The sequence below is a fragment of the Ornithorhynchus anatinus genome, chromosome 15 (assembly GCF_004115215.2).
Source record: "Ornithorhynchus anatinus isolate Pmale09 chromosome 15, mOrnAna1.pri.v4, whole genome shotgun sequence".
In the NCBI taxonomy this organism is placed as follows: domain Eukaryota; kingdom Metazoa; phylum Chordata; class Mammalia; order Monotremata; family Ornithorhynchidae; genus Ornithorhynchus; species Ornithorhynchus anatinus.
In genome coordinates this window covers 10,088,932-10,116,861 of record NC_041742.1, presented here as the reverse complement: position 1 = coordinate 10,116,861, position 27,930 = coordinate 10,088,932, and the positions used below count along the sequence as shown (strand labels likewise).

Genomic DNA, 27,930 nt, shown 5'->3' with positions numbered 1-27,930 from the left:
AAAGGGATTTGATCGACAATCTCTATCTCCTGAGGAATTCCTGCCACCCGGCAGTTTCCCTAGAGCAGTTCCCAAACTCCCCGCCTTTGGGCCGGATCCCTTGACCGGATCCCTTTGAACCAAATCAGCTGTTAGAAAGGAAGCTAAAAACGTCTCCGAGGAGCAAACTCTCAGGCCGAACTGCCGTCACCACCTAACTGCCCCTCACAGGAAAACCGCTGCCAGAAGGATTCCGGAGTTGTTTCCGTATCTGATTTTGGCCGGACTGTCTTTTGGGGCAACTCTCAGGCTGATCACTTCCTGGGCCGGGCGGAGGGAGAAGGTGACAGAAGGGAAGAGTTCTGGGAAGGAGGGAGAAGAGGCACGACTGTCAGCATACTCTTTCTGCATTTAAAGTTTTCTTTTGGAATTTTTCCTCATGAAACCGCCCCTCTGAGGGGAAAACCCCGGAGTAAGATTTCCCAGAAAATCAACTTTGAACTCAAACAATCTCTCCACCCTCCGAGTCTGCCCCACCCAGGAACCCGCTGTGAGGATGGGGTGGCCGTTTGTCGGGTTGGATTTGGGCCGGTCCGCTTTCCAGCTGGCCCGTTCCCTGTCCGGTACTGACACACCACCAGGGCGCCTTTCTGTCCCAGGATTTTATTTTAAGTGTCCAGCCTGCCTCCATCGAGGCTTTTGCTGCCAAGTTGCTCAGCTCAGGAGCGGAAACCGTTCGTGGGGGACATGGGAGCGGAGTGAGACAGCTCTAGAGAGATCCTCGCTCCAGTCCATTCTTCACTGTCGCTGGCCGGCTCATCTTCCTTCAGAAAGGCTCTGGGCCTGTCACTCCCCTTCTGAAAAACCTCCAGTGGTTGCCTAACGACCTCCGCACGAAACAAAAACTTCTCACTCTAGGCTTCGAGGCTCTCCAATCACCTTGCCCCCTCCTACTTCTCCTCCCTTCTCTCTTTCCACCGCCCACCTCTTCACCGTCCCCCGTTCTCGCCTATCCCGCCGTCGACCCCCGGCCCACGTCCTTCTGCGGTCCCGGAACGCCCTCCCTCCTCACCTCCGCCAAACTCATCCTCATCCCCTCTTCAAAACTCTACTTAAAGCTCACCTCCTCCGAGAGGCCTTCCCAGACTGAGCTCCCCTTTTCCCTCTGCTCCCCCCACCCCCCCCCTTCAGCTCTCCTCAGTTAAGCCCCCTTCTCCCCCCCTTTCCCTCTGCTCCTTTTCATCTCCCGTCCCCTCCCCTCAGCACCGTACTCTCCGCTCATTTGTATATATTTTCCTTACCCTATTTATTTTGTTAATGAGACGTACATCACCTTGATTCTATTTATTTGCTATTATTTTAATGAGATGTTCATCCCCTCCATTCTATTTATTGCTACTGTTTTTGTCTGTCCGTCTCCCCCCATTAGACCGTAAGCCCGACAAAGGGCAGGGACCGTCTCTATCTGTTACCGATTTGTCCATTCCAAGCGCTTAGTACAGTGCTCTGCACATAGTAAGCGCTCAATAAATACTATTGAATGAAAGGGAAAGAGGAGGTCACAGGGCTCCCCAGACCCCCACTGGACCTCGGAGGCTTCCTACACTGGACCCTGATGGAAGTCATATTACCAATAGTAACTGTGAGATTCGTTAAGCGCTTTCTCTGTGGTCGGTACCATCCTGAGCGCTTGGTTGGATACAAGTCAGTCGGGTTGGGCCTGACTCCCAGGCCCGGGCTCTATCCATTAGGCCACGCTGCTTCTCACAAAGATGTCATAATACCAATAATTGTGGTATTTTTTAAGTGCTTACTCTACTCCAAGCCTTGTGCTAAGCTCCAGGGTAGATGAATATTTAGCTGCTCTTTGCATTTGAAGAAGACAGACTGGCAGGAGCAGCTTTGCCTAGAGAATGAAGCCCGGACCTAGAAATCAGAGGTCCTGGGTTCTAATCCCTGTTCTGCCACTCATCCGCTGTGTGACCTTGGGCAAGTCACTTCCCTTCTCTGTGCCTCAGTTACCTCATCTGTAAAATGAGGATGAGGACTGTGAGCCTCATGTGGGACAGGGATTGTGTCCAACCTGATTAGTTTGTATCTATCCCAGCATTTAGTACAGTTTCTAGCACAGAGTAAACACCTAACGGATACCATAAAAAAAACAAAAAACACTGGCGGTGAAATCCAGCTCTGAGTGCGTGTGGGGAAAAGGCCAATGTGGAGCAAACAGTCCTGACCACATCGTGTACCGCAAAAGACAGTGTTCCCAGCATCTGGCGCTGTATTCTCTTTTTCCTCCTTGCTCCTTTGTCCTGAGGAAGCATTTGCTCAGAGAAAGTCTCTCCTTTCTTGAAAGCGGCCCGACACGATGGTCCTACCACCAGCAATCGATTCCCAGTATCCAGCTGGGATGCAGTATTAAAGTGCTTCCTTTGCCCTCCTTGCTTTTGGTTCCCCAATCAAAAATAGAGGATGAGCTCATCGAAATCGACGGAATACATAAAGCACTCAGCTTTATAACCCCAAGGCTTTTAGATGAACAAGCCCAAAGAAAATGGATCCACGAAGGGGAAAGCCTTCTGGAGGAGACGGTGCTTTTAAGATGGGGAGAGCCAGGATCTTGCAGTCCCTGTCCCACATGGGGCCAAACTCCCAATCTCCATTTTACAGATGAGGCACCCGAGGCCCAGAGAAGCCAAGTGGGCCCCCCGAGGTCACACGACAGACACGTGGCGGAGCCGGGATTAGAACCCAGGCCCTCCTGACTCCCGGGCCCGTGCTCTATCGGCTAGGCCACGCCGTTTTTCTGAGCCCCACCGCTTCTCACTTGCTACGTGCAGAGCACAGTACTAAGCAGCTGAGAGAGTATAATAGAAGAGAGTCGACAGATGTGTTCCCTGCCCGCAATGAGCTCAGGAGGGTGGGGGCCCGCTTCTGTTTCTGTGGGGGGCAGCCGTAGCCGAGCGATCCTGCCAACGGGAGGCCCGAGGGTCCCCGGCTTGGGAGCTCTGCCAGCAGGACACGAGGAGCCTCCGCCAGCCCGTCCTCATCCGGGCGTTGGGGCCCACGGTAACCGGAGCCTTGGACGGCCTCCCCGGACGTCGGGCCATCTCTTTATTTGGCCGCGAGGGAGACGGGCCAGCTACCCGCAGCTGCTCCCTTCGGGAGACGCATCTGTCGCTCGCGAGCGATAGCCACGGCTCCTCTTTCCGCCCTCCCAGCGGCTCGAGTGTTCCGACTGTAGTAAACAGGTCCCGGCTCCAGGAGCTTCTCGGCTCACGGAGGGGAGAGGGAGACGAACCGCACCCACCCTAACAAGGAAACCTCTCTCCCTGACCTCCCCAGGCCATCTTGGCCACAATCCCGGGAACGTTTCTGAGCTGGGAGAAACCGATCCTGCTTTGTGAAACTGCCTTTAAGCTTGTTGTGGGCAGGGAATGTGGCTGTTTCACTGTTATATTGTACTCTCCCCGGCGCTCAGTACGGTTAAGCTCTGACTGACCATCAAATTCCTGGTGGAAGCTGTGAGCTCCCTGTGAGCAGGAGACACAATAATAATAATAATAATACTGTATTGAAGTGCTTACTATGTGCCAAGCACTGTTCTAAGAACTGGGGTAGATACAAGGTAATCAGATCGTCCCACTTGGGGCTCACAGTCTTAATCCCAATTTTACAGATGAGGGAACTGAAGCACAGAGAAGTGAAGTGAAGTGACTTGCCCCAAGTCACACAGTGGCGGAGTCGGGATACAATACAACAATAAACAGCCATATTTCCTTCCCACACCCGAGACCCGCACTCGGTGGCCTGGTACCTGATAATTTGGGTATTTGTTAAGCGTTCACTGTATGCCAAGCACCGTATTAAGCGCTGGGGTCTCCAAGGAACTCGAGTCCTGCGGCTGCCCTAGGACCAGTGGCGATTCGTCTCTCTGGGGGAGTGGGCTGGGTCAACGGGGCCGCCTGGTAAGGTCAAGGCCAAACGGGCCGCGATACTCGTGCCAGTGGGTCACAAAGAGAGTCTGTGTCCTTGCCCGGAACTATAAATACTCTGTTACAAATAAGCAGGGATGGAAAAATGTCTAAATATCTATTTTTGCTTCCTACGTCTCACCCACTCGAAACATTGACATCATACCAAGCTTCTATTGTGTCCACGCCATTCCTTAGGGTCTCGGGGGTTCTGTCAGCCCCGAGGAGGTCCAATTTGGGGAGCAGGGGGAAAGAGAGCTTCCCCAGGCGGAGGGGTGACTTTTCACCTCCACGCTGTAGGATCTTGGGAAATACAGAGTTTAGTCCCCTCGAGAGAAAGGCCTTCTCTTCTCCAACCAAGGGTGAGTAGAGATAAGGGTGAGTCGAGATATCTTTCAAATTCTCCCAGAGTAATTGACGAGGGAATTAGTGCCAAAGGAATTGATGCGTGGATAAGCGTGTGGGGTTTTGGGTTTCTGGCCTGTTTCTCATTTAGTGTTGAACGATAACAGAAACAACATGGCCTAGAGGAAAGGGAATGGGAGTGAGGGGACCTGAGTTTTAATCCCGGCTCTGCCACTTGTCTGCTGTGTGTGGGTCACCTTGGGCAGGTGGCTTCACTTCTCTGGATCTCAGTTACCTCATCTGTAAAGTGGGGATGAAAAACTGCGCGCCCCTCAACGAACTCGGACCGTGTCCAGTCTTTCTGGTATCTACCTCGGGTCTTAGGACAGTCCCTGAATAAGCTCGTTGTGGGGAGGGAATGTCTGTTTATTGTTATATTGTACTCTGCCAAGTGCTCAGTACAGTGCTCTGCACACAGTAATAAATACAACTGACATAGATAAATACAACTGACATAGTAAGTGCTAATAAAATAAATAAAAATAAACTCTTCAGGGCTTACAGCGGCATAGCAGCAGGGAAAAGTTGGAGAATCCAAATCATAGCCACTTTTCCCTTCTCCTTTGACTGTGAGTCCCGTGTAAGACATGGACGGTGTTTAGCCTGATTATCATCTACCCCAGTGCTTAGTAGAGGGCTTGGCTTATAGTAAGTGCTTAACGAGTGCCCAGTTATTATCATCATTATTGGAAGAGTAAGCAGAGGAAATGAGCAACTCACCAGATGGGGGAATTTCCTCTGAGCCTCTCTAACCTCCGGCTGGATTCGCCTACTGCTGGACAGACTTCAAGTGTCAAACGAATGTCTAGAAAAGGAGCCTAGAGAAGCGGTGTGGCCTAGTGGAAAGATTACGGGCCTGGAAGTCAGAGGACCTGGGTTCTAATCCCAACTCCACCACCTGTCTGCTTTGTGACCTGGGGAAAGTCACCTCACTTCTCTGTGCCTCAGTTTTCTCAGCTGTAAAACAGGGATTCGATATCTTTTCTCCCTCCTATTAAGATCGTGAGCCCCATGTGGGACTGGGACTGTGTCTGACCCGATTAACCTGCATGTATCCCAGCACTAGGAAAAGTGTTTGACATGTAACAAGACTTCACATAAAGTGATAATAATAATAGCAATATTAACAACAAACTGCCGACGCAGAACTGACTCTTTCTGACGTGCTATACAATCCCCACGGCTTTGAACCTTTCCCGCTATGACTCTGACCCAAAATGAGTCTGGGATGTCCGGGAGAGCCTTTTAAAGACATGTTAAAAGAAATTTCACAGGGGAACAGCTTTGGTGACCCAGACGGAGGGAAAGTCATTCTTCAAGCATCAACTGCGGACAATCCCTTACCTCTCCCTCCTCGCGCCCGGTTTGGGAGCCAAAGGGAAGTACCCGGAGCGGGGGTTTCCGCGGGAAAATGACCTTATATCCCGACCCTGAGGGGCCCTGGGCCGAACCTGGGTCAGGCTCCAGGCCCCGGGGGACGGCCGCTGAATTCTGAGGGCTGAGCGCTGACTGGGGCGGCCCCTCACTCTCTGCTTCCTGCCTTTCTTGGGCCATTTCAGGCGGGCCGCCCGTCTTGGGGAGTTCCGGTTCCGGAGGGGAGCGTTGGAGAAATCTCCTGACCATCGGAGAAACGTAGGTGGTATAGGCTGGCTGGGACTTGTGGCGATGGATCAGGTGGGCGGGCAACCCCAGGTTTACGGAGAGGGAATTCGGGTCTGTGGAAACACGGAAGGATAGTGGGCATTGTTAAAGGACAAGGCGGGTAAGAGGCTCAACGGTGGGCAAGCACCCAGCTCCGTGCTACATCTGGGGTATTCTCCGCATACCCGGGGGACACGCCCTGTGAGACAAGCACTGGTAAAAAATACACAGATGAGAATTAAACTAGATCTCCGGCACCCACAAGGCCTCACAGACAAAGAATAAGGGTGAGGGACAGAAAGAGGAGATAAGCAATGGACACATAAAAGAACATGAAATGATGAAAATACAAATATGTAAAAGAAATGGACAATGATAAAGTCAATAAGAGTCATAAAGTACTGTGGTTAAAAGAATGGAGTTACAGATCCTGTGAGGCCCAGAGGCCGTCAGAACGGTTGCAACCACAACCTCGGCCCAACAGCTCCAGTGACCCACCAGGGATTCCCGCAGGGATGGAGAAGGGGCAGAAGCTGAGAGGAGAGGTCCCGCTGCAGGAAAGATGCCGCTCTAGTGAGCAGAGGAAGCCATAAAGTCGCCACCGGGAAGGGAAGCGTTTAACGCTGACCTGGAAGATAAGCTGTCTTCGAACCCCTTCACCTGAAAGGATCGGGGTAGGGCCGAATCGGTACATACTACAGACTTGGTAGACACACTCCCTGCCCACAACGAGTTTACCGTCTAAAGAGGGAGACGGACATTAATATAAAGAATAAAGAAATAGTGGATACATACATAAATGCTGTGGGCTGGCTGAATGCAAAATCCCCAGAAAGGTACAGATCCAAGCTTAGAGTGGATTCAGAAAGAAGAGGGAGTCGGGGAAAGAAGACTTAACCAGATTAATTGAAGTAGAATTTCCCCTTCTCAGAGTAAAGGGTCACTCTAGATTTTACAAAAGATCAATTCCCATTTTTCTAGATCAACATCTCTGAGTCCAGGGTAATTACTGACAGCCACAACTTGGTCACACCCTCAGTAAATTCACCGAGGAGCTAACTTCTGACCTCTCTCGGAAGAACAGATCCAAGGGAACAGCTCATAGCTAATAGCTGAAAGGCGCTTGCCAGATAGTTATGGTTGCCATACCAGCTTTATTCCAAGCCCTTTGTTGACCAATGTATGCTGTCCCTCAGTGAAGCAGTAACTAATTTAATCAACAACAAGTTCAGAGCAATTGATACATTATATTTCCCCCTCCCATAGCATTTACCTGCAAATCCACAGTTTAATTATTTATATTATTGTCTGTCTTCCCCTCTAGACTATAAGCTAGTTGTGGGCAGGGAACGTGTCTACCAACTCTGTAGTACTGAGCTCTCCCAGGAGCGCAGCGCTGTGCTTTGCACGCAGAGAGCGCGCGGTAAATCCCATGGATTGACAGGTAGCATTCAGCCGCTTGTCTTCTGCTTATAGAGAGAGAATTCTACTGTGTGCCTTTCTGGATCACAGCATTTCCAACTGGCCCCCGAGAATGTTTGGAATCTGGAGTGGGTTAGAGTTGTATTTTTAAGCCCCAAAGGCAGCGCGGTTGAGTCGGCCGACGAAAGGACAGGAACCAAAGAGATCCCACGTCTGGATTTCAGGAACAGCGAAGCCACTGACTTGTAGTGGGAGGGGGAAATGTTCCTTTTCTTGATCCTAGAGAGGCAGAGAATTCTGGGGGCAGAGGGCATTATGGGATTCAGTTTGGGCCTGAATGTGAATGCGGACAGCATAACTTCTCTGCTGCTCTAAGTTTCTTGGTCTTAGAGGTATTTAATAATGTTGGTATTTGTTAAGCGCTTACTATGTGCAGAGCACTGTCCTAAGCGCTAGGGTAGATACAGGGTAATCAGGTTGTCCCACATGAGGCTCACGGTCTTAATCCCCATTTTACAGATGAGGTAATTGAGGCACAGAGAAGTGAAGTGACTTGCCCACAGTCACACAGCTGACAAGCAGCAGAGCCGGGAGTCGAACCCATGACCTCTGCCTCCGAAGCCCCGGCTCTTTCTACTTAGCTTGGCCACAGGAAGACAAAGCAAGGAAGAACAGACTGAGCCTAACAGGAGCACCTGTAAAATCCCGGTTTTCATATTTTTTAATTCAGTTTCTGCCGGAGCGTAGGCCAGAGAGATCCAATTTCCCTGTTGAGCAGTAACTCTTGAGGCAATCAAATCAACTCTGATTATGTCTCCCCTCAGCCTTTCTGTTTTCCACCTGTCAATCAATCAGTCGTATCTATCAAACGCCTGCTCTGTGCAGAACATTGAGAATATGAATAATGGACAGCAATAGAGTTGGTAGGTACGATCCCTGCCTTCAAGGATCTTACAATCTAGGGGGAGTGTCAAGTGCTAGGGGTAGGATAGGATGCAATCATTAAATGGAGATGATCATAATGATCATATAATGGTATTAAAAATAACTACAGTTTTTGCCAAGTGCTCTATCCATTAGACTATCCTCCCCAGATCTACCCAAACACTAGACCCAGATTCGCTATCTTAGCTGAATCAGGGACTCGATACGGAAAAAGCACCTGAATAGAGCATCTTGGTGGAAGCAATGTGGCCTAGTGGATAGACCACGGGCCTGGTATTCAGAAGGATCTGGGTTCTGATTCTGCCCCCACCACTTGTCTGCTGTGTGACCTTCGGCAAGTCATTTCACTTCTCTGGGCCTCAGTTACCTCATCTGTAAAATGAGGATTAAGACTGAGTCCCACGTGAGACAAGGTGTGTGTCCAAATCAATTAAGTTGTAACCACCCCAGTGCTTAATAGAACACCCGTCGCACAGGAAGTGCTTAACAAATACCACAACTGTTATTAAGTATTATTATCATTATCTGGACCGACCCTTTTAGACCCACCTCCGGCTCCCCACCGTTCCGCGACCACAGGATCGGCTACAGATCTGGTGGAGAAACAGACCCAACCCTGGCTGGATCCCTTCCCAGACTGCCGGGATCGGTATTTCAGGAAACTTCGAGCTAGCGATTCCCCCGAAACGGATGACTCAGGAAATGAGGCTAATCGTGACAAAGCCGATGCTCAGAGCCAATCTGCAAGACGGATCTTGCCGGGACCGTAGAACGCGGCCCTGAAGCCTCCTGTCTCCCCTCGCCTGGGCTCCTTAGTGGTCGGGAGGCGGAAAGGACGGGTCACCGGGAGCAAGTCTGAGTGTGTGATGTCACTCTCTTTCGGAAAATCAAGGTCAGAGCCTTCTGAAAGTCCACCAGAAAACTCAGGTTCAAAGGGCACCTGTATTCTGGCCCCTTCTGCAATAATGAAGGCAGAACTTGAATTCCTGTCATTCTCTCCTCCACGGATCCAAACTTCGTAGTCTTGCGGATGTAATGAAACCAATCAACACACTGCATTTAATGATCACTTTTTGCATGCAGAACAGTGTATTAAGCACTTGGGGAGATACAAGAGAGTAAATATAGACATGATCCCTGCCCACTAGAAGCTTTCAGTCTAGTGGAGGAGATGGGCAATATTTCCGGAAGCAGGTTTGCTCTCCACCAGGCTCCCCCACCTGTCCTGGCCCCTGTGTTAGCCCTGGACCCAGAACAAACCTGAAAATGGAAGAAGGGACAGGACTCAATTGGTCTCTTGTCCCTGACTGAGAAGCATGGCATGGTGGATAGAGCACGGGCCTGGGATTCAGAAGGTAAACGTAATAATGATGATGGCATTTATTAAGCACTTAACTACATGCAAAGCATTTTACAAGCACTGGGGAGGACACGAGTTGATCAGGTTGTCCCACGTGGGGCTCACAGTCTTAATCCCCGTTTTACAGATGAGGTAACTGAGACACAGAGAAGCGAGCTGACAAACGGTGGAGCTGGGATTTGAACCCATGACCTCTGACTCCCAAGCTCGAGCTCTTGCCGCTGAGCCACGCTGCTTCTGGATTGGGAGAAGAAAGTTGGAATGGCTTTTGTTGCTCTCTTCCTGTGGAAATTTCATGGTTGGCCAGTGGGGATGGGACTTGGGGTGAGCACACTGGCCTGGAAAAGAGCCTCTGGGGCCCTCCCCCAAACATTACCTTCGCAATCTACCTGGATCTCATCTATCTCTCACCCACGTCCTGTCTCTGGCATGGAAAGTCCTCCTCGTAGCACCAGAAAGTACTCTCCTCTCCTTCAAAGCCTTATTAAAGGCACATCTTCTCCAAGGGACCCTCCCCGACTAAGCCCCTCTTTCCTCTTCTCCCACTCCCTTCTGCACTACCTTGACTTGCTCCCTTTATTCATCCCCCTCCTCCCAACCCCACAGCACTTATGTACATCTCCGACATTTATTTATTTATATTAATGTCTGTGACCCCCTCTAGACTGTAAGCTTGTTATGGGCAGAGATTGTGCCTGTTATATTGTTAGCCTGTACTCTCCCAAGCGCTCAGTAAAGTGCTCTGCACATAGTAAGCACTCAGTAAATATGATTGAGTCACTGATTGACTGACCGCTGTTCCCGGCTCATACTGAGTGCCCATCCAGCCCAGAGTCGTCTCCAATAGAGGAACCAAAATGCTTGCAGAAGCCATAAAATGGCTGCCCTTCTGGAAACCCATCCTCACAGCTCAGTACGGACCACTGGACTTTCCTAACTTTTCCCCTCTGCATCTCTAAGCTTCCCCCCCCCAGATATGTAAGCTCCTCAAGGGCAGGGATCAAGCCTACCAACTTAACTGTGCTCTCCCAAGTGCTTAGTACGGAACTCTTCACACAGTAAGTATGCAATAAATACCACTGATTAATTCATTCCCTCTAGTGACCCATTTCAGACCATTCGCCTGGGAATTTATCCAAACCCTCTTGAACTTGCCGATATTTTCAGCTGCACAGCTTCCTGTGGTAATGAGTTCCACATGCTGACCCCCATCTGGGGAAAGAAGTGTTTGCTTTTGTTTGTTTGGAATCAGCCACTTTTACGCCCCAGCGGATACCCTCTCCTCCGGGTAGCATGGGGATGTAGAGAACAATTTTGTATAGGAGAGAGCCAAAGCCCGGGAGTCGCAAGACCTAGGTTCTACTCCCGGCTCCACCGTTTGCCTGCTCTGTGATCTCAGACAGGTCACTTGACTTCTTTTGTCCTCAGATCCCTCATCTGAAAATGGGGATTCAATTCCTGTTCTCGCTCCTACTTAGACTGTGAGCCCCTTGAGAGACAGGGACTGTGTCCGACCTGATTATCTTGTATTTACCCCGGCACATAGTACAGTGCTTGGAACAAAGTAAAGGTTCTTACAGTTATTATTATTATTATTAACAACATTGTATTCTCCCTCCATTTCCTTTAGGATTCTGTCCACTTCAATCATGTCTCCTCTGTCTTTCCCTCTCCAGACAGCATAGCACCAACCCTCCCTCACTGTCCTCTCATTTATCAATCGATCCCAATCTCTCATGGGTCAATCAATCAGTGGCATGTATTGAGCATTTACTGTGTGCAGACCCTGTACTAAGCTCTTGGGAGAGTACAATATCACAAAATTGGACGACCTGTTCCCCTCCCTCAAGGATCTTACGGTCTAGGTGGGGAGATAGGCATTAAAATAAATCACGACTACGTACATAAGTGCTGTGTGGGGTTGAGGGAGGGGTGAATATCACACGGTGAAAGGGGTGTCCGATTATCTTGTATCTACCCCCGTCGTTTAGTACAGTGCTTGGCACATAGTAAGCACTTAAAATATATTCTTATTCCCGCTATCATTATGCTCCCAGCTGTTTCCTGGGCTTTGAGGATGCCAGTGTACTTCTCTACCAGTACCCAGTGTACTTCTCTACCAGTACGCTGAGAGAAGCAGCGTGGCTCAGTGGAAAGAGCGCGGGCTTGGGAGTCAGAGGTCATGGGTTCTAATCCCGGCTCCGCCGCCAGTCAGCTGTGTGACCTTGGGCAAGTCACTTTACTTCTCTGTGCCTCAGTTACCTCATCTGTCAAATGGGAATTAAAAATAAAAACTGTGAGCCCCACGTGGGACAACCTGATCACCTTGTATCCCCCAGCGCTTAGAGCAGTGCTTTGCACGTAGTAAGCGCTTAACAAATACCACAATTATTATTACCCATGGGGCTGGCTATACGATCACTTTATCCCACAGCTTTCTCAGCCCTGAGGCCCAAATTGGAGAAGAGGGAAGGCGCTGGAGAGCCTGGACACCTCGGTTCTGATCCAACCTCTCTCACAAGTACTAGGTCTACTCTGGGCCTCTCTGCCTCAGTTTCTTCATATGGAAAAACGGGTATCGTGTTTCTCCCAAACATTGGCCGTCAGTTTTGTCCGGCAGCCTGAAGTTCTCCAAGTACTAAAGAAACAGCAAACACAGTCTGTGGGATGTGTCCTTAAAGCCCGATTCATTGGGGAAAAATAGCACGATAGTATTAACTCGCTCTCCAACACCGTGGACAAGAGTACAACCATTTCTTCCAACATGGCGGTGGGCTCCACCCCAGATTATCCCTAACGCCTTAGCATTCTATCCAAAACGTCAGACGGGGCATTTGGGCCGAAGGGATAAAATTGCTGTTGCCCGTGGTGCCCCCTTCTGGGCCTTCTAGGGTCCGAGGAGAGCAGCCCCCACCTCCCAGACTGCCCAGCAAACACGGGCGGGGCTTGTTTGTCTGAAAATCGGAGGAGACGAATAGTTGACATTAAGGCCGAAGACAGACTCTGTGTGGGATGGTTAGAATTTCCTTCAGACCCAGCACAAAGGCCCCGTTTTACTTCCCCTGTAAATGCAATGCAAAATGGCAGTCCTCACACAGACATGGTATTGATGGCGAGGGTAGGGGATGTGGAATTTAGGTGGACTTTTTTTGCCCCCCTCCCCCCCGGGACACACAATGGCCCACGTTCCAACTGGACAGACTGCTACTTGTGATTCCATGTTGATTCCTTCATCCTCCTTCCTTCGCCATCTCTCGCCCCCTAATATTTCGGATCTTATTAAATCTGGCCTCCCTGGGCCGACTAAATCTAGAAACAGGTCACGGCCGAAGTAGAACCATTCAGCTTAAACGTGGAACCGTGTGGCCTGTCGTTGTCGGATCAGACTGGCGGCCCATACGCCGTTGACTGTAGCACCAGATCAGCTTCCAGAACCATGTCACGTTACCCTCTGCCCACTTGTTGAAATTAGGAAGTCAGATGATTTGCTGGCCATTTCTTCATAACAGTGATATTTCCTTCAAATATAGTAATAGTAATGTCTAGTATATATATATTTATACATATATATACTATAGTAATGATATTTTTAAAGAGCTTATTATGCGCCAAACACCGCATTAAATGCTTGGGTAGACACAAGATAATCAAGGCAGACACAAGCCTTGTCCTACATGGGACTCGCAATCTACGAGGAAGAGAGAACGGATGTTTTAATCTCCATTTTACATAGGGGCACAGAGAAGTGAAGTGACCTGTCCAAGGTCACACTGCAGAAAAGTGGCAGATCAGATCTGGGATTAGAACCCAGGTCTCTCTCTCCCAGGCCTGAGCTCTTTCCACGGGCCGTGCTGCTTCTAGATTTATCCTCTACTGTATTCTTCCCCAGTGCTTAGTACAGTGCTTTCCTCGGAGTTGGAGCTTAGTAGATAACACTGAATAAATGGATTGAATAGACAGAGAAGCAGCACGACATAGTTGATAGAGTACGGCCCTGGGAGTCAGAAGAGCCTGAGTTCTAATCCCGGCTCCTCCACTTGTCTTCTATGTGACCTTGGGCAAGTCACTTCACTTCTTTGGGCCTCAGTTACCTTATCTGTAAACAGGGATTGAGACTGGGAGCCCGATGTGGGACAGGGACATCTTGGATCGACCCCAGCGTTTAGTACAGTTCCTGGCACACAGTAAGCTCTTAACAAAGACCACAGTTATTATTCTTGGTTGAGCGAGTCGGTGCCTAAACCACCTTTCCTAGCTTGCCGCGTCTAGCTCTTTCCCTGCCCCAAATCAAAACGGAGGGAGGAGAGAGATGAGGGGAGGAGAGAGTTGGGGGTGAGGGGTGACAGCAACTGCACAGAGCTGGCCAGTGGGGTTCCAAACCCTCAGGAGCTGTTGGGTAAGTCCTGCCCCACAGGGCCACCTTCCCCAGGGCGACCACCCCTCAATTTAGCACTCCATCTAACTTCCATCCTTCCCTCCTTGTTCCCATTCTCCCGCCAGGGAACTGTTAGGTCTGAAGCTTTCCTCCATCCCATCCATATTGTCCCCTACGGGAACTTGGCCCGGAGGCCCTCTTCACCCCTATTTATCTTCCTCTGCTCTCTGTTTCCCGTCTGTTTCCACCTCTGCCCTCAGACCACTCCTCGTGTATTTTTGGCCCAAGAGGAAACAGCACAGAGAGTCGGCAGAGGCTCTCGAGTTCTTATCTTGAGGGGGGCACAGACAGCGAAACAGGGGCCGCTTCACAGGCCGCTCTTTGTCTCCAATCGAGACTTCCAAAGCTCCCTTCCGAAGGGCCGGCAAGGAGGCCATCACAGTTCTACTCCAGGCCAGGAAGATTCTACCTTCTGGCTTTTTCTGCCAAGTCACTCTTCTGAAACCATGCAATGCCGTTTGGGAGAAAATGCGGTATGGAGAGGACAAGCTTATCTCCCTGGGCAGCATATTCCCGTGTCCTGCCCCAGCAAGGGAGAAGGGAGGAGAGGAAAAAGGATTGGGCTGTCGGAAAGTGGCGTAGGAACAGCTCTACCCTGGCGTCCTTCCCCCTCGATGCCAGGGGAGGAGGCCAGCTTCTCCCCACTCCCCAGTGGGAGTCCATTGCCTGCAAGTCTGGTGTGATTCTAGCCCACGGACCTGGAGATGAGAAGCTGGCAAAACCTGGCCTCAAGTGGAACAGGGCCACCGGAACTCTCTTGGGAAGCAAGAGTTGCAGCAGCGATGACCTCCCTGACCTGTTTTCCACTCCCCAGATAGTAATAACAACAATAACAATAATTGGGGGATTCATTAAGTCCATAATAGGTGCCAAGGACTCACCCTAAGTAATGGGATAGAAACAACACGATCGGATAAGACACAGTCCCCGTCCCACACCGGCCTCACAGTCTAAGGGGGAAAGAGAACAGTTATGAAATCCCAATTTAATCCCCAAAGCAGAGGGACGGAATAGAGATCGTCTCCAGATCCCCCAGAATCTCCTCAGGATGAGAACGGTGAAGACGAGTGACCCCGTATAGGCTCCCCAAGTTGACGGACACACCCAGGAACCGCGTCCGTCCAAGAAAGACGCAATCCGTTTTGGTCTCTTCCAACTCCAACTCAGACAACCCCGCCCTCCTGCGAGCTGAGGCCAGGGACAGATTCTGAACGAGGAACCAGAGGCCGACGCCAGGAGATGAGGTCAGCAGACCTCGGGCTCAACTTCCTGACCCGTAGAAAGGATTCTTTCCAGGAGACAAGTGTGCAACCCAGGGAAGACTTGCTCGCTTTCTCTCCCTTGGTAGGGTCCAAGAGAAGATTCCTGCAACACAGCACCACTGAGTCCTGTCGGGAAGAGAGGGCGAAGGGAACCAGCGGATGAGAGGCAGCCCCAATGGAAGGCGACAAAGGGGAAATAAAAGATCTCTGCAAACCAGGGGCTATCAGTTATTATCAATCAATTGTATTTGTTGAGCATTTACTATGTGCAGAGCACTGATCTAAGCATCTAGGATAGTATCACACAACAGAGTTATTGAATCGTACTTCCCAAGCACTTAGTACAGTGCTCTGCACATAGTAAGCGCTCAATAAATGCAATAGAATGAATGAACAGAGTTGGGAGTCGTGTTCAATAGGGGATGACAGACACATAAAACCTTGAGAAACTATCAACCAATCAATCCATTGATTGATTAAATGGAAAGCTCGGCTCGGGCAGTGTGGCTCGCCCCAGAATCGGGGGGAGGCATCAGAGCTATTATTCCGCCCCCAGCCTGGCCCGAAGCAGGCAACCTTTGCTCTGCAGCGGCGAAACGGGCTGAAGTAGGAGGGTTCTGAGGGTTGAGATGCTGACCCAAGGGCTTCTGTCTGGAGCAGAACCCGTCCATCCGACAGGGATGTCCGACCGATTTTTTTTAGTGGTATTTGTTAAGTGCCGACTACAGGCAGTCACCAAACTAAATGCTGGGGTGGACACAAGCCTGGGTTAGACACAGTTCCTGACCCATGGAGGGCTGACGGTCTCAATCCCCATTTTACCGATGAGGTAACTGAGGCACAGAGAAGTGAAGTGACTTCCCCAAGATCACACAGCAGGCAAGTGGTAGAGCCAAGATTAGAACCCAAGTCCTCTGACTACCAGGCTCTTTCCAGTAGACCACACTGCTCCTCTCGATTTGGGTCAGGCTCCGCGTGGGCTGAAGAGGGGAGAAACGGGTTCTTCCCGGGAGAGTGTGAGCAGGATGCCAGGATCCAGTGGGAAATCTTCCCTGAGCCTGGCCAGGAATGTCCAAAGGGTGTCTACGAGGTTCGGTCCAAACTCTGGGAGGGGCTCAGCGGTTCTAAGCCAGAGCTAGGCCGGGGATTTGGGATCCTCAAAGCTTCCCGTCCTGGCTGATTTGACTCGAATAGATCCTGCTTGCGTGGACTCATATTTGAAGCCACTGCTGAGCCAGGACTGATGCTGGCAGCTCCTCGCTTTGCTGATCGGAACATCTCCGTTTTCGCCCTATTTCACCTGCTTTGTCTCTGCTGAGCTGTTATCCTACAACAGGCCAATCCTTACGCTTCTCTCCTCTAACGCCAACCTACCCTCTGTACCTCGATCGAGTCTGTCTCATTACCGACTCCTGCCCCACATCCTCCCTCTGCCCTGGAATTCCCTCCCGCGCCGTATCCGACAGACGATAATAAAAGTAATAATAATAGTGAGTAAGCGTTTACTTTGTGCCAGGCTAAGCTCTAGGTGGGAATGGGAGCAAATCAGTTTAGACACAGTGCCTGTCCCACGTGGGGCTCGCGGTCTTAATCCCCATTTTACAGATGAGGTAACCGAAGTACAGAGAAGCGAAGTGACTTGCCCATGGTCACACAGCAAACGAGTGCCGGAACAGGGATTAGAATTTGTGATGTTGTGACTCCCAGGCCTGTGCCCTATCCACTAGGCCACGCTACTTTTCCCATCTTCAAAGCCCTCCTAAAATCACATCTCCTCCGAGAGGCCTTCCCTGACTAACCCCCTTCATCCTCAACATCACCTACGCACTTTGATATGCACCCCTTAAGCACTTGATATTCACCCCACCCTCAGCTCCTCAGCCCTTCTGGACATAGTCATACACTTAGCCACTTATCTGTAGAGTATTTCAGTATCTACCTCCCTTTCTAGTCTGAAAGCTTCTTGAGGGCAGGGAATGTTTCCACCAACTCTGTTGTATCGTACTCTCCCAAGCGCCTAGTACGGTCCTTTGCACACAGCAAGCGCTCGGTACGTATCACTGATAGATTGGCTGATGGAGTCGTTACCCCGGGAGAAGCACCGGCGTCTGCCTCTGGCCTGGAACGCCCTCCTTCCTCGTATCTGACAATGACTCTCCCCCGCTTCAGAGCCTTATTGAAGGCACATCTCCTCCAAGAGGCCTTCTCTGATCGAGCCTCCTTTCCTCTTCTCCCACCCTCTTCTGGGTCACCCTGACTTGCTCCCTTTATTCACCCTCTTCCCAGCACTTCTGCCCGTATCTGTAATTTATTTATTTATACGAATGACCGTCTCCCCCTCTCGAGTGCAAGCTCACTGCGGGCTGAGAATGTGTTTTTTTACTGTTGCATTGTACTCTCCCAAGTATTCGGTCCAGTGCTCCTCACACAGTAAGCGCTCAATAAATATGATTGAATGGAAGAAAAGCACTTAACACATACCATATTATTATCATCACTACCAGTAATAATAAAATAGCAAGCTGTTCCAGCCTCCCGATCATGAACCACTGGATCCAGCCCAGGCAGGACCTGGCCTACCTGCTGCCTTCCTCTTCCACTTTAGAATGGTTCCAAAGCAGTGACGCAGAGAAAACCAACGTCAATCTTCGGGCAAGGCCGCTTCTCTCTGACCAGCCTTGCCTAGAAGAGTTCGGCCTCTTTCCCTACCAGAAGTCCGGAGCTGCACAGGCTGTATTAGAGGCTCCAGGAAACCCTGCCAAGAGCAATGAAAATACTTGCACTCAACTTGTGCAGCCCACAAGAATGTTCCAAAGCATTTTTACAACTTGGTTCACAGGGCACATGCGTGAGTCACGTATCTTGCCAGCTCTGTACCCTCTCCGGTCCTGTTTCTCTGCAGGCTCAGGGACGTAAATCGGCCTCCTCCTCAATCAATCAATCAAGAGTATTTATTGAGCGCTTACCGTGAGCCGGGCACCGTGCTAAATGCTCGAGAGAGTACATTAGAGTCGGCCGGTCAGTCAACCGTATTTATTGAGCGCTTACTGTGCAGAGCATTCCTTCATTCAGTCGAATTCATTGAGCGCTTACTGTGTGCAGAACACTGGGAGAGCACAATATAACAATATAACAGACACATTTCTGGCCCACAGTGAGCTCACGGCCTTCAGGGGAAGACAGAAATTAATATAAATAAGTAAAATTAAAGATATTAGAGTTAATAGACATACTCCTTGCTCTCAAGAAGCTTTCAGTTTAGCCAGGGAGGCAGACATTAAAGTAAATCACAGGTCGGGTAAATAGCCATGTACAAAGATATGCAGATAAGTGTCACGGAGAGGAGAGGGTGAGGTCAATCAATCAATCACATTTATTGAGTGCTTACTATGTGCGGAGCATTATGCCAAGCACTTGGGAGAGTGTGTTATAACGGAGTAAGTAGACACGTTCCCGGACCACAATGAGCTTAGAGTCTAGAGGGGGCAAAATCTAAGGGCTTTCCAGGACAAGGATTCAGTGCAGAGGCAGAAAGTAGGGTGGGGGAGATGATAATAAAAGTAATAATAAATCAGGGAAGACTTCCTGGAGATGTGATTTCAGTAGGGCTTTGAAGAAGGGGAGGGCTAGGAAATGAAGGAAGGCTTTTAGTTTGCTAATGAGTTGTTGCTAGTTTGTTAGTACAGTGCTCTGTACATAGTAAGCACTCAGTAAATACTATTGAATGAATGAACTCTACTGTACTCTTCCAAGTCCAGTAAGAGCTCAGTAAGAGCTCAGTAAATCCCACTGATTTATTCAAGGGAGAGGAAAGTGAGGCACCCGGGAATTAGAAAGTCTTTCAATAATGATCATTTTGGTATTTATTAAGTGCCTACTACGCGCCAGGCACGGTTCTAAGTACTGGGGCGGATACAAGCAAATCGGCTCACCGTCCCTGTCCCACATGGGGTTCACAGTCTTAATCCCCATTTTACAGATGAGGTAACTGAGGGACAGAGGAGTGAAGCGGCAGACAATTGGAAGGGCTAGAATTCGAACCCAGGTCCTTCAGACTCTCAGGCCCATACACTATCCGCTAGGCAGTGCTGCTTCTCTAGGGCTAGGTAGGTCTTACGTCCATGTAAGGGCACAGCTTGGGCATATCCGTGACTCCAGACGGAACCGTGCCAAACGTGAATAAATTGCAAGTGGAACAGAGATGGCCAGGCCCCAGCTGTGATGTAGGCTTTCACGGTCGGTAATAGATTCGGTGTCTTCAGATTCTGGCGTGGGCCCCCTGGGCTTGGCTTTGTCACTGGAATGTTTCACCGAGCAGGGTTCGGAGAGAGTTAAACGGAGCCACCCCTTCCCACAGGAAGTCGTGCAGCTACAGCGGGGCTAAGGGAGATCTGGATAAATTCAAGAGGTGTCCCTCGGGGGTGATTATGAGGAAAGTTGCATTTGGAGAGGGAAAGTGAAGGGCATGAGGAGGTTTGAGAAAGTTTAAATAGATCCACTGAGATATGTCGTGTATCTACCTCAGTGCTTAGTGCAGTGCTTGGCAAATACAAAGTGATTAAGAAAAAACACAGTTATTACTACGATTTGTGTACCTAGCAGTAAACTATTGAGTTATATTTATATCTGTCTCACCCTCCAGACTGTATTGATTCATTCGATCATTTATTGAGTCTTTACTTTGTACCGAGCACCGTACTAAGCGCTTGAGAGAGTATAACAATAAACAGACACATTCCCTGTCCACGGCGAGCTTACGGTCTAGAAGGGGAGACAGGCATTAATATAAATAAATTACAGATATCCACATAAGTGCTGTGGGGCTGAGAACAGGGATAAATAAAGGGGGAGGAGGTAAACTCACTGTAGGCAGGGAACTTGTCTACCACTGTTGCATTGTTCTTTCCCAATCAACAGATCATAGTTATTGAGCACTTACTTCGGGCAGGGCACTGTACTGAGTGCTTGGGAGAGTAAAACACAACAATACAACAGACACATCCCCTGCCCACAACAAGCTTAGCGTCTAGAGCATTTAGTGCTCTGCGTACAGTAAGCACTCAATAAATACCACTGATTGATGAACAAAACCCACAATTATTACCATTATAATTATTAGGAAAAAGTGACTTCAAGAAAAAATGTCATCTGGGATGTTCCAGGCTTAACCATGCGGGTGTAGATAGGCCAGAGAACTATCGCCATCTGACTCTGCCTCCATCTGGAACCACTGTGAGACAGAATTCTGGGCTTAATCTTTTCTGCTTATGCAACTTCCTGGGGTAACGAATTCCATGAACTGACCACTCCCTGCAGAAAAAAGCTGTTCCTTCTGTTTGTTTTGAAGCTTCAAGTTTACTGGGTTCCCTCATCCTGATACTGTGGGATTTGGTGCGCAAAAATTCCATGTCCTCCTTGCCTATTCTTTTCGCCCGTCACACATTCAGCCAAATGATTTATTTATAGAGCCCTGACCCAGTGCAGATCACTGCACTAAACCCTCAGAAGAGTACAACCTAACAGAGCTGGTAGACGTATTCCCTGCCCGTGATGAGCTTGCAGTCTAGAGGGGGAGGTAGATGGTGATAGAAATGAATAAATGATCACGATGGAAATAAGCGCTATGGGGCTGAGGAGGGGTGAATAAAGGGGGCAAATTCAAGGGCAAGGGCAATCAGAAGGAAGTGGGAGAAGAGGAAATAAGAGCTCCTTCAGAGAAGAGTCATTCAAACACTCGATTAATCAAGGGCATTTATTGAGCACTGTGTCCAGAGATCCTGACCATTTAGGGTCAGGTTCCAGCTCAGAGTCACCCCTCCACAGGAAATATTTGGGGGAAATGCCCCAGATGTCACTGTGGCTTTAGACCTTGTTGTGGGCAGCTTGTCGTTGGGTATTTGTATTCTCCCAGATGCTCAGTAGAGTGCTCTGCAAACAGGGAGGGTTCGATAAATGTCACCGATGGATTGATTTATAGAAAAACACAGTGAGTCGCAGCTCTGCCCTTGAGCTGGCTCCCTCTTCTCCACCAGCCACTGCTGTGGCTAGAAGGACTCCCCTGGAGCCCCAAGGGTGGTCAGTTTATAGGCCGGCAACTCCCGAAGCCAAGGCCCAAATCGAGTCCTTCCCCCTGCACAATGCAGAGAACGCACCCAAATGACAATCCCCCAAGGTCAGAGAGAAGAGAAAGATATTGCCTGTGGGCAGGGCAGTTGGGGAGGGGGAGGCAGTTAATAATAACTGGTATTAAGTGCTTACTATAAGCCAAGTATTGTTTTAAGCACTGGGCCAGATACAAGGTAATCAAATGGGACACATTCCCTGTCCCACATGAGGCTCACATTCTTAATCCCTATTTTACAGATGAGGAAACTGAGGCACAGAGAATTTAAGCGACTTGCCCAAGGTCACACAGCAGACAAGTGGTGGATCCGGGTTTAGAACCCATGACCTCCGACTCCCAAGCCTGTGCTCTTGCCAGTAGACCACTGATGCTCTGTCTCCTCTCCATTGCTCCCCCAGACAGACCCTGGGCAAAAGCCGGCCCCCAGACCCCACGCCAGAACAGGCGAGGGTGCCGGCTCTTCTTGGGGAGCAAGAGGGGACCCCTCCTCCAAACTCCAATCCTTGAGCTGAACCCTTTCCTGAGCTGAAATCCAGGGATGGGAGGCCCCAAGAATGAAAGCTTTTCTCTTCCTCTGCTAGAGAGGCAGCAGCTGATTCAGAAATCTGGAAGGGTTTAACACCACATGGACTCAGGCACAGGAAACAAGGCTGAGAATAAACACCAGGGCTTCTCCCTCGTCACTCGTCAGAAAAGCTGAGAAAACCAGGTCTGAGCTCAGCAACTTTGGTTCTGGAGAGCAGTTTTCACTCTCTGTCTCCCCCCCCCCCGTCTCCTGTTCTCTCTTTCTCTCTTCCCCCCCACTCTCTGCACCTCCATTTCTCTCCCCTTTTCTAGTTGGTCTCTCTCATCTCCATCTGTCTCCTCTCTCTCTCTTTCTCCCTCATATCTTTCTACCCTTCTTTTAGTTCTCTCTCTCTCTCCCATTCTCCCCTCTCTGTCTCTCTTTTCCTCTCCCATCTCTTTCCCTCTCCTTCAGTCTCTCCCTCTCCTCTTCTCAGTCTCTTTCCTTCTTCTGCCTCCCTGCTTCCCGATCTTTCTCTATTTCTCTGTCTAGCTCTCTACCCCTTTCTGTTGGTCTTTGTCTCTCCCTTCAGTCTCTCAGTCTCTATCAGTCTCTCTCTCACACACGCACACACACATCCACAAAGACTCAAAGCTCCGCCCTCTTGGCCAGGCCTGTGGAAACCCTTTCCCCCATGTGTCGCCCAGTTAAGGAAAGCAGATGGAATGTGGTCCAATTCTCAGAGCTTTCCATTCCCCCAGGAGCCCGATGGATCGGCTGGTCCCCCTCTGCTTCCCAGATGAAAAGGTTGTAGGGGACAGGGGAGAGCGATTTGGCCCAGTCAGGGACAGCGCCCCGGGGTATCGAGGAGCCCAGGTTGAAATCCGCCCTCTGAAAACAGCTCCCCAGAGATTGGCATTGCTCTGCCAACACTCTGCGATCCCTCGGGGCAGACTGCCAGGAGAGAGAGCCCTGGAAGTGTAGTCGGGAATGTCTTTGAGGGAACAGCTTTTCTAGTGATTAATTCTCAGCTCTCTCTCTCTCTCCATCCTACTTCTTCACTCTCTTCTCCCACTACATGCAACTTGCAATCCTCCTTCCTCTCAAGATAATCTACTTACTGTTCCCGTTCCCATCCTTTTGCTCCCATCCCCCTCTTGTCCAAGAACTCCCTTCCCTTTCACATCCGGCTGGTCGCTACTCTCTCCGTCTACAAAACCCTCCTGAGATCACGTCTCCTCCAGGAAACCTTCCCTGAGGAAGCTCTCCTCTCCCCACTTTATAATCATCGTCATAATAATTGTGATAATTGTGGTATCAGTTAAGCTCTCACTATGTGCCAAGCACTGGGGTAGACACAAGTTAATCAAGCTGAACATAGAAACTGTCCCACCTGGGGCTCACAGTCTAAGTAGGAAGGAGAACAGGAATTGAATCTCCCATTTTACTGACGAAGAAACAGGCATAGGGAAGTGAAATCCAGCTGCTTTCCTTAACTGGCTGACACATGGAAGAAAGGATTTCCACAGGCCGGGCCAAGAAGGTGGAGCGTTGAGTCTGACTCTGTGTATGTGTGTGTGTGTGTCTGTGTGAGAGACTGACAGAGACCAACAGAGAGGGTGAGTCGAGAGAGAGACTGAGGGGAGAGACAAAGACCAGAACAGGTACTTGGCAGGGCCAAAAATAGAACCCAAGCTCGTGCTCTTTCCACTAGGCTATGCTACTTATATCCATCCTCCCAACGGCAAAAAAGCAATTATACACATAGCTTATATATTCTATTTCTCTCCTCCATAGGATGTATTTTAACATTTCTCCCCCCCCCCGCCTTAGGCTGCAAACTACTTGATAGAATAAATCGCATATTCTGACTCTTTCGTACTCTCCCAAGTGTCTATAACAATAATCTGCCCAAAGTAAGCACTCAATAGATAATATCTATTGACTGATTTCTACGTAATTGCTCCAAAAATGCTATGGCTTAATTGATGGATCGATTGACAGCCTGGGAGTTCTGAGTCTTCTAACTGTTCTGCCACAGCCACCTCCCTTCCTGACGACTCTCTACTTTCTTAGTCTAACAAGGAGCAGCGTACACTGATTAATATAGCCTAGCGAGGAGAGACTTGGTCTAGAAAATAGACAAAGATGAGTAAATGAACTGAGAAGACTGGGAAGAAGTGGGTGTCAGTCCGGGAAGGCCTCTTGGAGGAGGCGACCTTTTAGAAGGGCTTTGGAGGTGGGGAGGGAAAGGTAAAGCTGAGCGGGGGGGTGTACTAGAATCAATAACGGGTTAGGGGTGGGGGAATCTAAACAGAAGGAGAGTTAGGAGGTTTTCTCTGAAGGACCAAAGGACATATGGTGGAGCTGAGATGAAGAGAATGACTTGGAAAGAGGGAGCCAATGGTGGAATAGCCAGTGGTCAGGAGTTCTGATTTCATGTAGGGATAATTTTGGGATTTGTTTAGCTCTTACTATGGTCCAAGCACTGGGGTAGAAATAATCACATCAGACACAGTCCCCGTCCCACAAGGGCTCGCGATCTCACTGTCTTCTCTCCCATGGTAAGAAGACTTACAGGTTCCCTGTTTCCTGGAATGGAGAAAACTGGAATCTGAAGCTCACCCAGCCCCAGAGATCTGGGTTTGAAAGAAAGAACACAGTTTTCAATAGGGTTGGCACTGCAGTAGGAGAGGAAGGGACAGAGAAATAATGATAACCATAATAATAATTATGTCTCTTGTTAAGCGCCTGCTATGTAATAATAATGTTGGTATTTGTTAAGCGCTTACTATATGCAGAGCACTGTTCTAAGCGCTGGGGTAGACACAGGGGAATCAGGTTGTCCCACGTGGGGCTCACAGTCTTAATCCCCATTTTACAGATGAGGGAACTGAGGCACAGAGAAGTTAAGTGACTTGCCCACAGTCACAGAGCTGACAAGTGGAAGAGCTGGGATTCGAACTCATGAGCCCTGACTCCAAAGCCCGTGCTCTTTCCACTGAGCCACGCTGCTTCCCCACAGCTTCCCTATGTGCCCAGGCACCGTTTTAAGGGCCGAGGTGGATACAGGCAAATCTGGTTGGACACGGTCCCTGTCCCATGTGGGGCTCACTGTCTTAATCCCCATTTTACAGCTGAGAGAACAGAGAAGTGAAGCGATTTGCCCAAGTCAAAACAGCAGATAGTGCTTAGTACAGTGCTCTGCGCTCCGGAAGCGCTCAATAAATAGGACCGAATGAAGTGGCAGAGCCAGGATTAGAAGTCAGGCCGGTGCTCACTTCACCGGGCCACGCTGCTTCTCTAAGGAGGAAGGGCGGGAGGGACAAGTAGAGAGGGAAAGGAAGCAGTCTTGGCCCTTTGGCCTTGGGCCATTACTTACCCCAGCTGCTACCAGTCACTTGGTCACTAAGCAAGGATTGGCGTCCTGGACCATTCCATCGAGAGTAGAGCAACAAACTCTGGTTGCCGCCGCTGCAGCTGGGGGTGAATGGGGAAAGATGCTCGATTAACCCCTCAAGACTTCCCAAGCAGAGAGAGAAATATCCAAGTTGACGGTTGTGGTTCGATCGGTAGCATTTATTGTGCAGAGCATTGTAATAATAATAATGTTGGCATTTGTTAAGCGCTTACTATGTGCAGAGCACTGTTCTAAGTGCTGGAGTAGATACAGGGTAATCAGGTTGTCCCATGTGGTGCTCACAGTCTTAATCCCCATTTGACAGATGAGGTAACTGAGGAACAGAGAAGTTAAGTGACTTGCCCACAGTCACACAGCTGACAAGTGGAGGAGCCGGGATTAGAACTCACGGCCTCTGACTCCCAAGCCCGCGCTCTTTCCACCGGGCCACTACTAAGTGCTTGGGAGAGTACAGTATAACGGAGTCGGCAGACATGCTCGTCATCATCATCATCACCATCAGCAATGGTATTTATGGAGCACTTGCTGTGTGCAGAGGGATGGGAGATAAGAGTTTCCCCTCTGTGGGACAGAGGATAACCTATCTCAGTGGAAAAGAGCCTGGGCTTCGGAGTCGGGGGTCATGGGTTCGACTCCCGCCTCTGCCACTTGTCAGCTGTGTGACTGTGGGCGAGTCACTTCACTTCTCTGTGCCTCAGTTCCCTCATCTGTAAAATAGGGATTAACTGTGAGCCTCACGTGGGACAACCTGATGACCCTGTATCTCCCCGGCGCTTAGAACAGTGCTGTGCACATAGTAAGCGCTTAACAAATACCAACATTATTCTTATTATCCCCCAGCCCCTCCATCGAGGAGGCCTCAGCGGGCCCCTCGGCTGCAAGCTGCACCGTGCCTCGGATTTGATCGGCAAAATGGCCTCCGGGGGTGGGCAGGGAGCCAGCGAGCTTAGGTATTCCGCCGCCTGAAAGCGAGTGATGTCACGGAGGCTGGCAGCAGGAACAGACTGCCATTCAGATGATCACAATGCTAACAGCATGTGTTTTCTCCATCTCCCCTGGCCCGGCGCCAGGCCGATACAAGAAATTACCCAGCCCAAGTTCTCGCTCTCGGCCTCCCACGGGGCTCGCCTGGCCTTTACTTGCTGGCACGGCTTCCAGGCGGTGGGCTTTTGCCCCACTCCGGTTCCCACTGCAGTGGGCAGAAAATTCCACACTAGGCAGAAATATCAGCTGGAGCTTTCACAACCACTGGAAAGGGAGTTTCTCTGGAACGATGGGGAAGAGGAGAGCTTTGAGGACCCCTAATAATAATAATAATGTTGGTATTTGCCCTAAATAGTAAGAGCTCCCTACCTGCCCCCTCTAAGGGCCACAGGGATGGGAGATGAGCACCCTTTCTTCGGGGCAGAAGAATGGAAGATAGTGTCCCCTCTGTGGCTTAGTGGAAAGAGCCTGGGCTTCAGAGTCAGAAGTCGTGGGGGTTTGATGCCAGGACCCCAGAAAAGGGAACGTCTTATCAGTGACGGGGTCTTGACAGGAATTCCGCTCACTGAGGTCAGGGTGGGATGGAGTTCCCCTCCCGAGGGACAAGCGGAATAAAGGAAACCTCCAATCCCCCTCATTCTTCGATCCCTGTACCAGTCCGATCCGTGTGGCTCCCCAGATTCTGGCATTAGGTGGGGGCAACCTGGGGGGCTTCTCCCCACGCAGCCCCCGGACCACCACCTCTGCCATTACTGCACTGGACAGGCCGGAATGTCAGAGCTGATCAGTCTCCTTTCCCAACTGCAACACCCTCACGAAACAGTCATTCAATCAGTAGATGCAATTTATTGAGCATTTACTCTGTATTAAGCATATGGGAGAGTCCAATAAAATAGAGTTGGTCATGATAATGATAAATATGGTGTTTGTTAAGCGCTTACTATGTGCCAGGTACTGTACTAAGCCCTGGGGTAAAAGGCAAGGTAATTGGGCTGGATGTAGTCCCCGTCCCACATGGGGCTCACAGTCTTAATTCCCATTTTCCAGATGAGATAACTGAGGCCCAGAAAAGCGAAGGTCACCCAGCAGACAAGCGGCAGAGCCGGGATGAGAACTCAGGTCCTTCCGCCTCCCAGGCCCGTGCTCCATCCGCTAAACCAGAGACTAGGAGCTGCCTAAGGTGACCGCAGAAGGGGCCTTAAGCTGCCTCAGCGGGGGCAATTTCAGTACTGGCCTCGACACTGTCCATTCCCCCCCACCCCCAACGCCAGCTCTGCACTCACCGAACCATCCTGGTCATCCCCCTGCAGCTTCAGAGATCTCCGGTTCGCCCCAAGGAGGGGTCAGCCCTCAGTTGCCCCTGGCCCGCCACCCGGCTCGAGCGGGCATGGCCGGGGGCACTTTGGATCCCCTACCTGCTTCCCCCTTGCCTCGGGTTGGATCCCTGAGCCTGTTTTCTCCCTTGCACCAAGT

General features: G+C 50.1%; 1 protein-coding gene across 4 annotated transcripts; it reads right to left on the bottom strand.

The window, feature by feature from the left end:
- Positions 1-27,930, bottom strand: LOC114816923 (CMT1A duplicated region transcript 4 protein homolog). 4 transcript variants are annotated; one of them, XM_029079653.2, is made up of 4 exons: positions 27,741-27,930; positions 25,435-25,532; positions 5,810-6,073; positions 1-341 (listed from the first exon to the last, which is right to left on the bottom strand). In XM_029079653.2, exons 1-4 carry the CDS (start codon positions 27,755-27,757, stop codon positions 205-207), a joined length of 516 nt encoding a protein of 171 aa, XP_028935486.1. In that variant the 5' UTR covers positions 27,758-27,930; the 3' UTR covers positions 1-204. The 4 variants fall into 4 exon arrangements, 2 of the variants coding, with proteins under 2 accessions (XP_028935486.1, XP_028935485.1); XR_003764732.2 differs by lacking the exon at positions 1-341 and adding an exon at positions 18,004-18,178 and having other exon boundaries at positions 5,599-6,073; XR_003764733.2 differs by lacking the exons at positions 1-341; positions 5,810-6,073 and adding exons at positions 15,132-15,549; positions 18,004-18,178.

Excerpts from the sequence above, each read along its gene's own strand:
- LOC114816923 (XM_029079652.2), bottom strand. Across the intron at positions 6,074-25,434 it reads AGTGACTGGTAGCAGCTGGG|ACCCGAATTCCCTCTCCGTA; the intron begins GTAAGTAATGGC and ends GTGTTTCCACAG.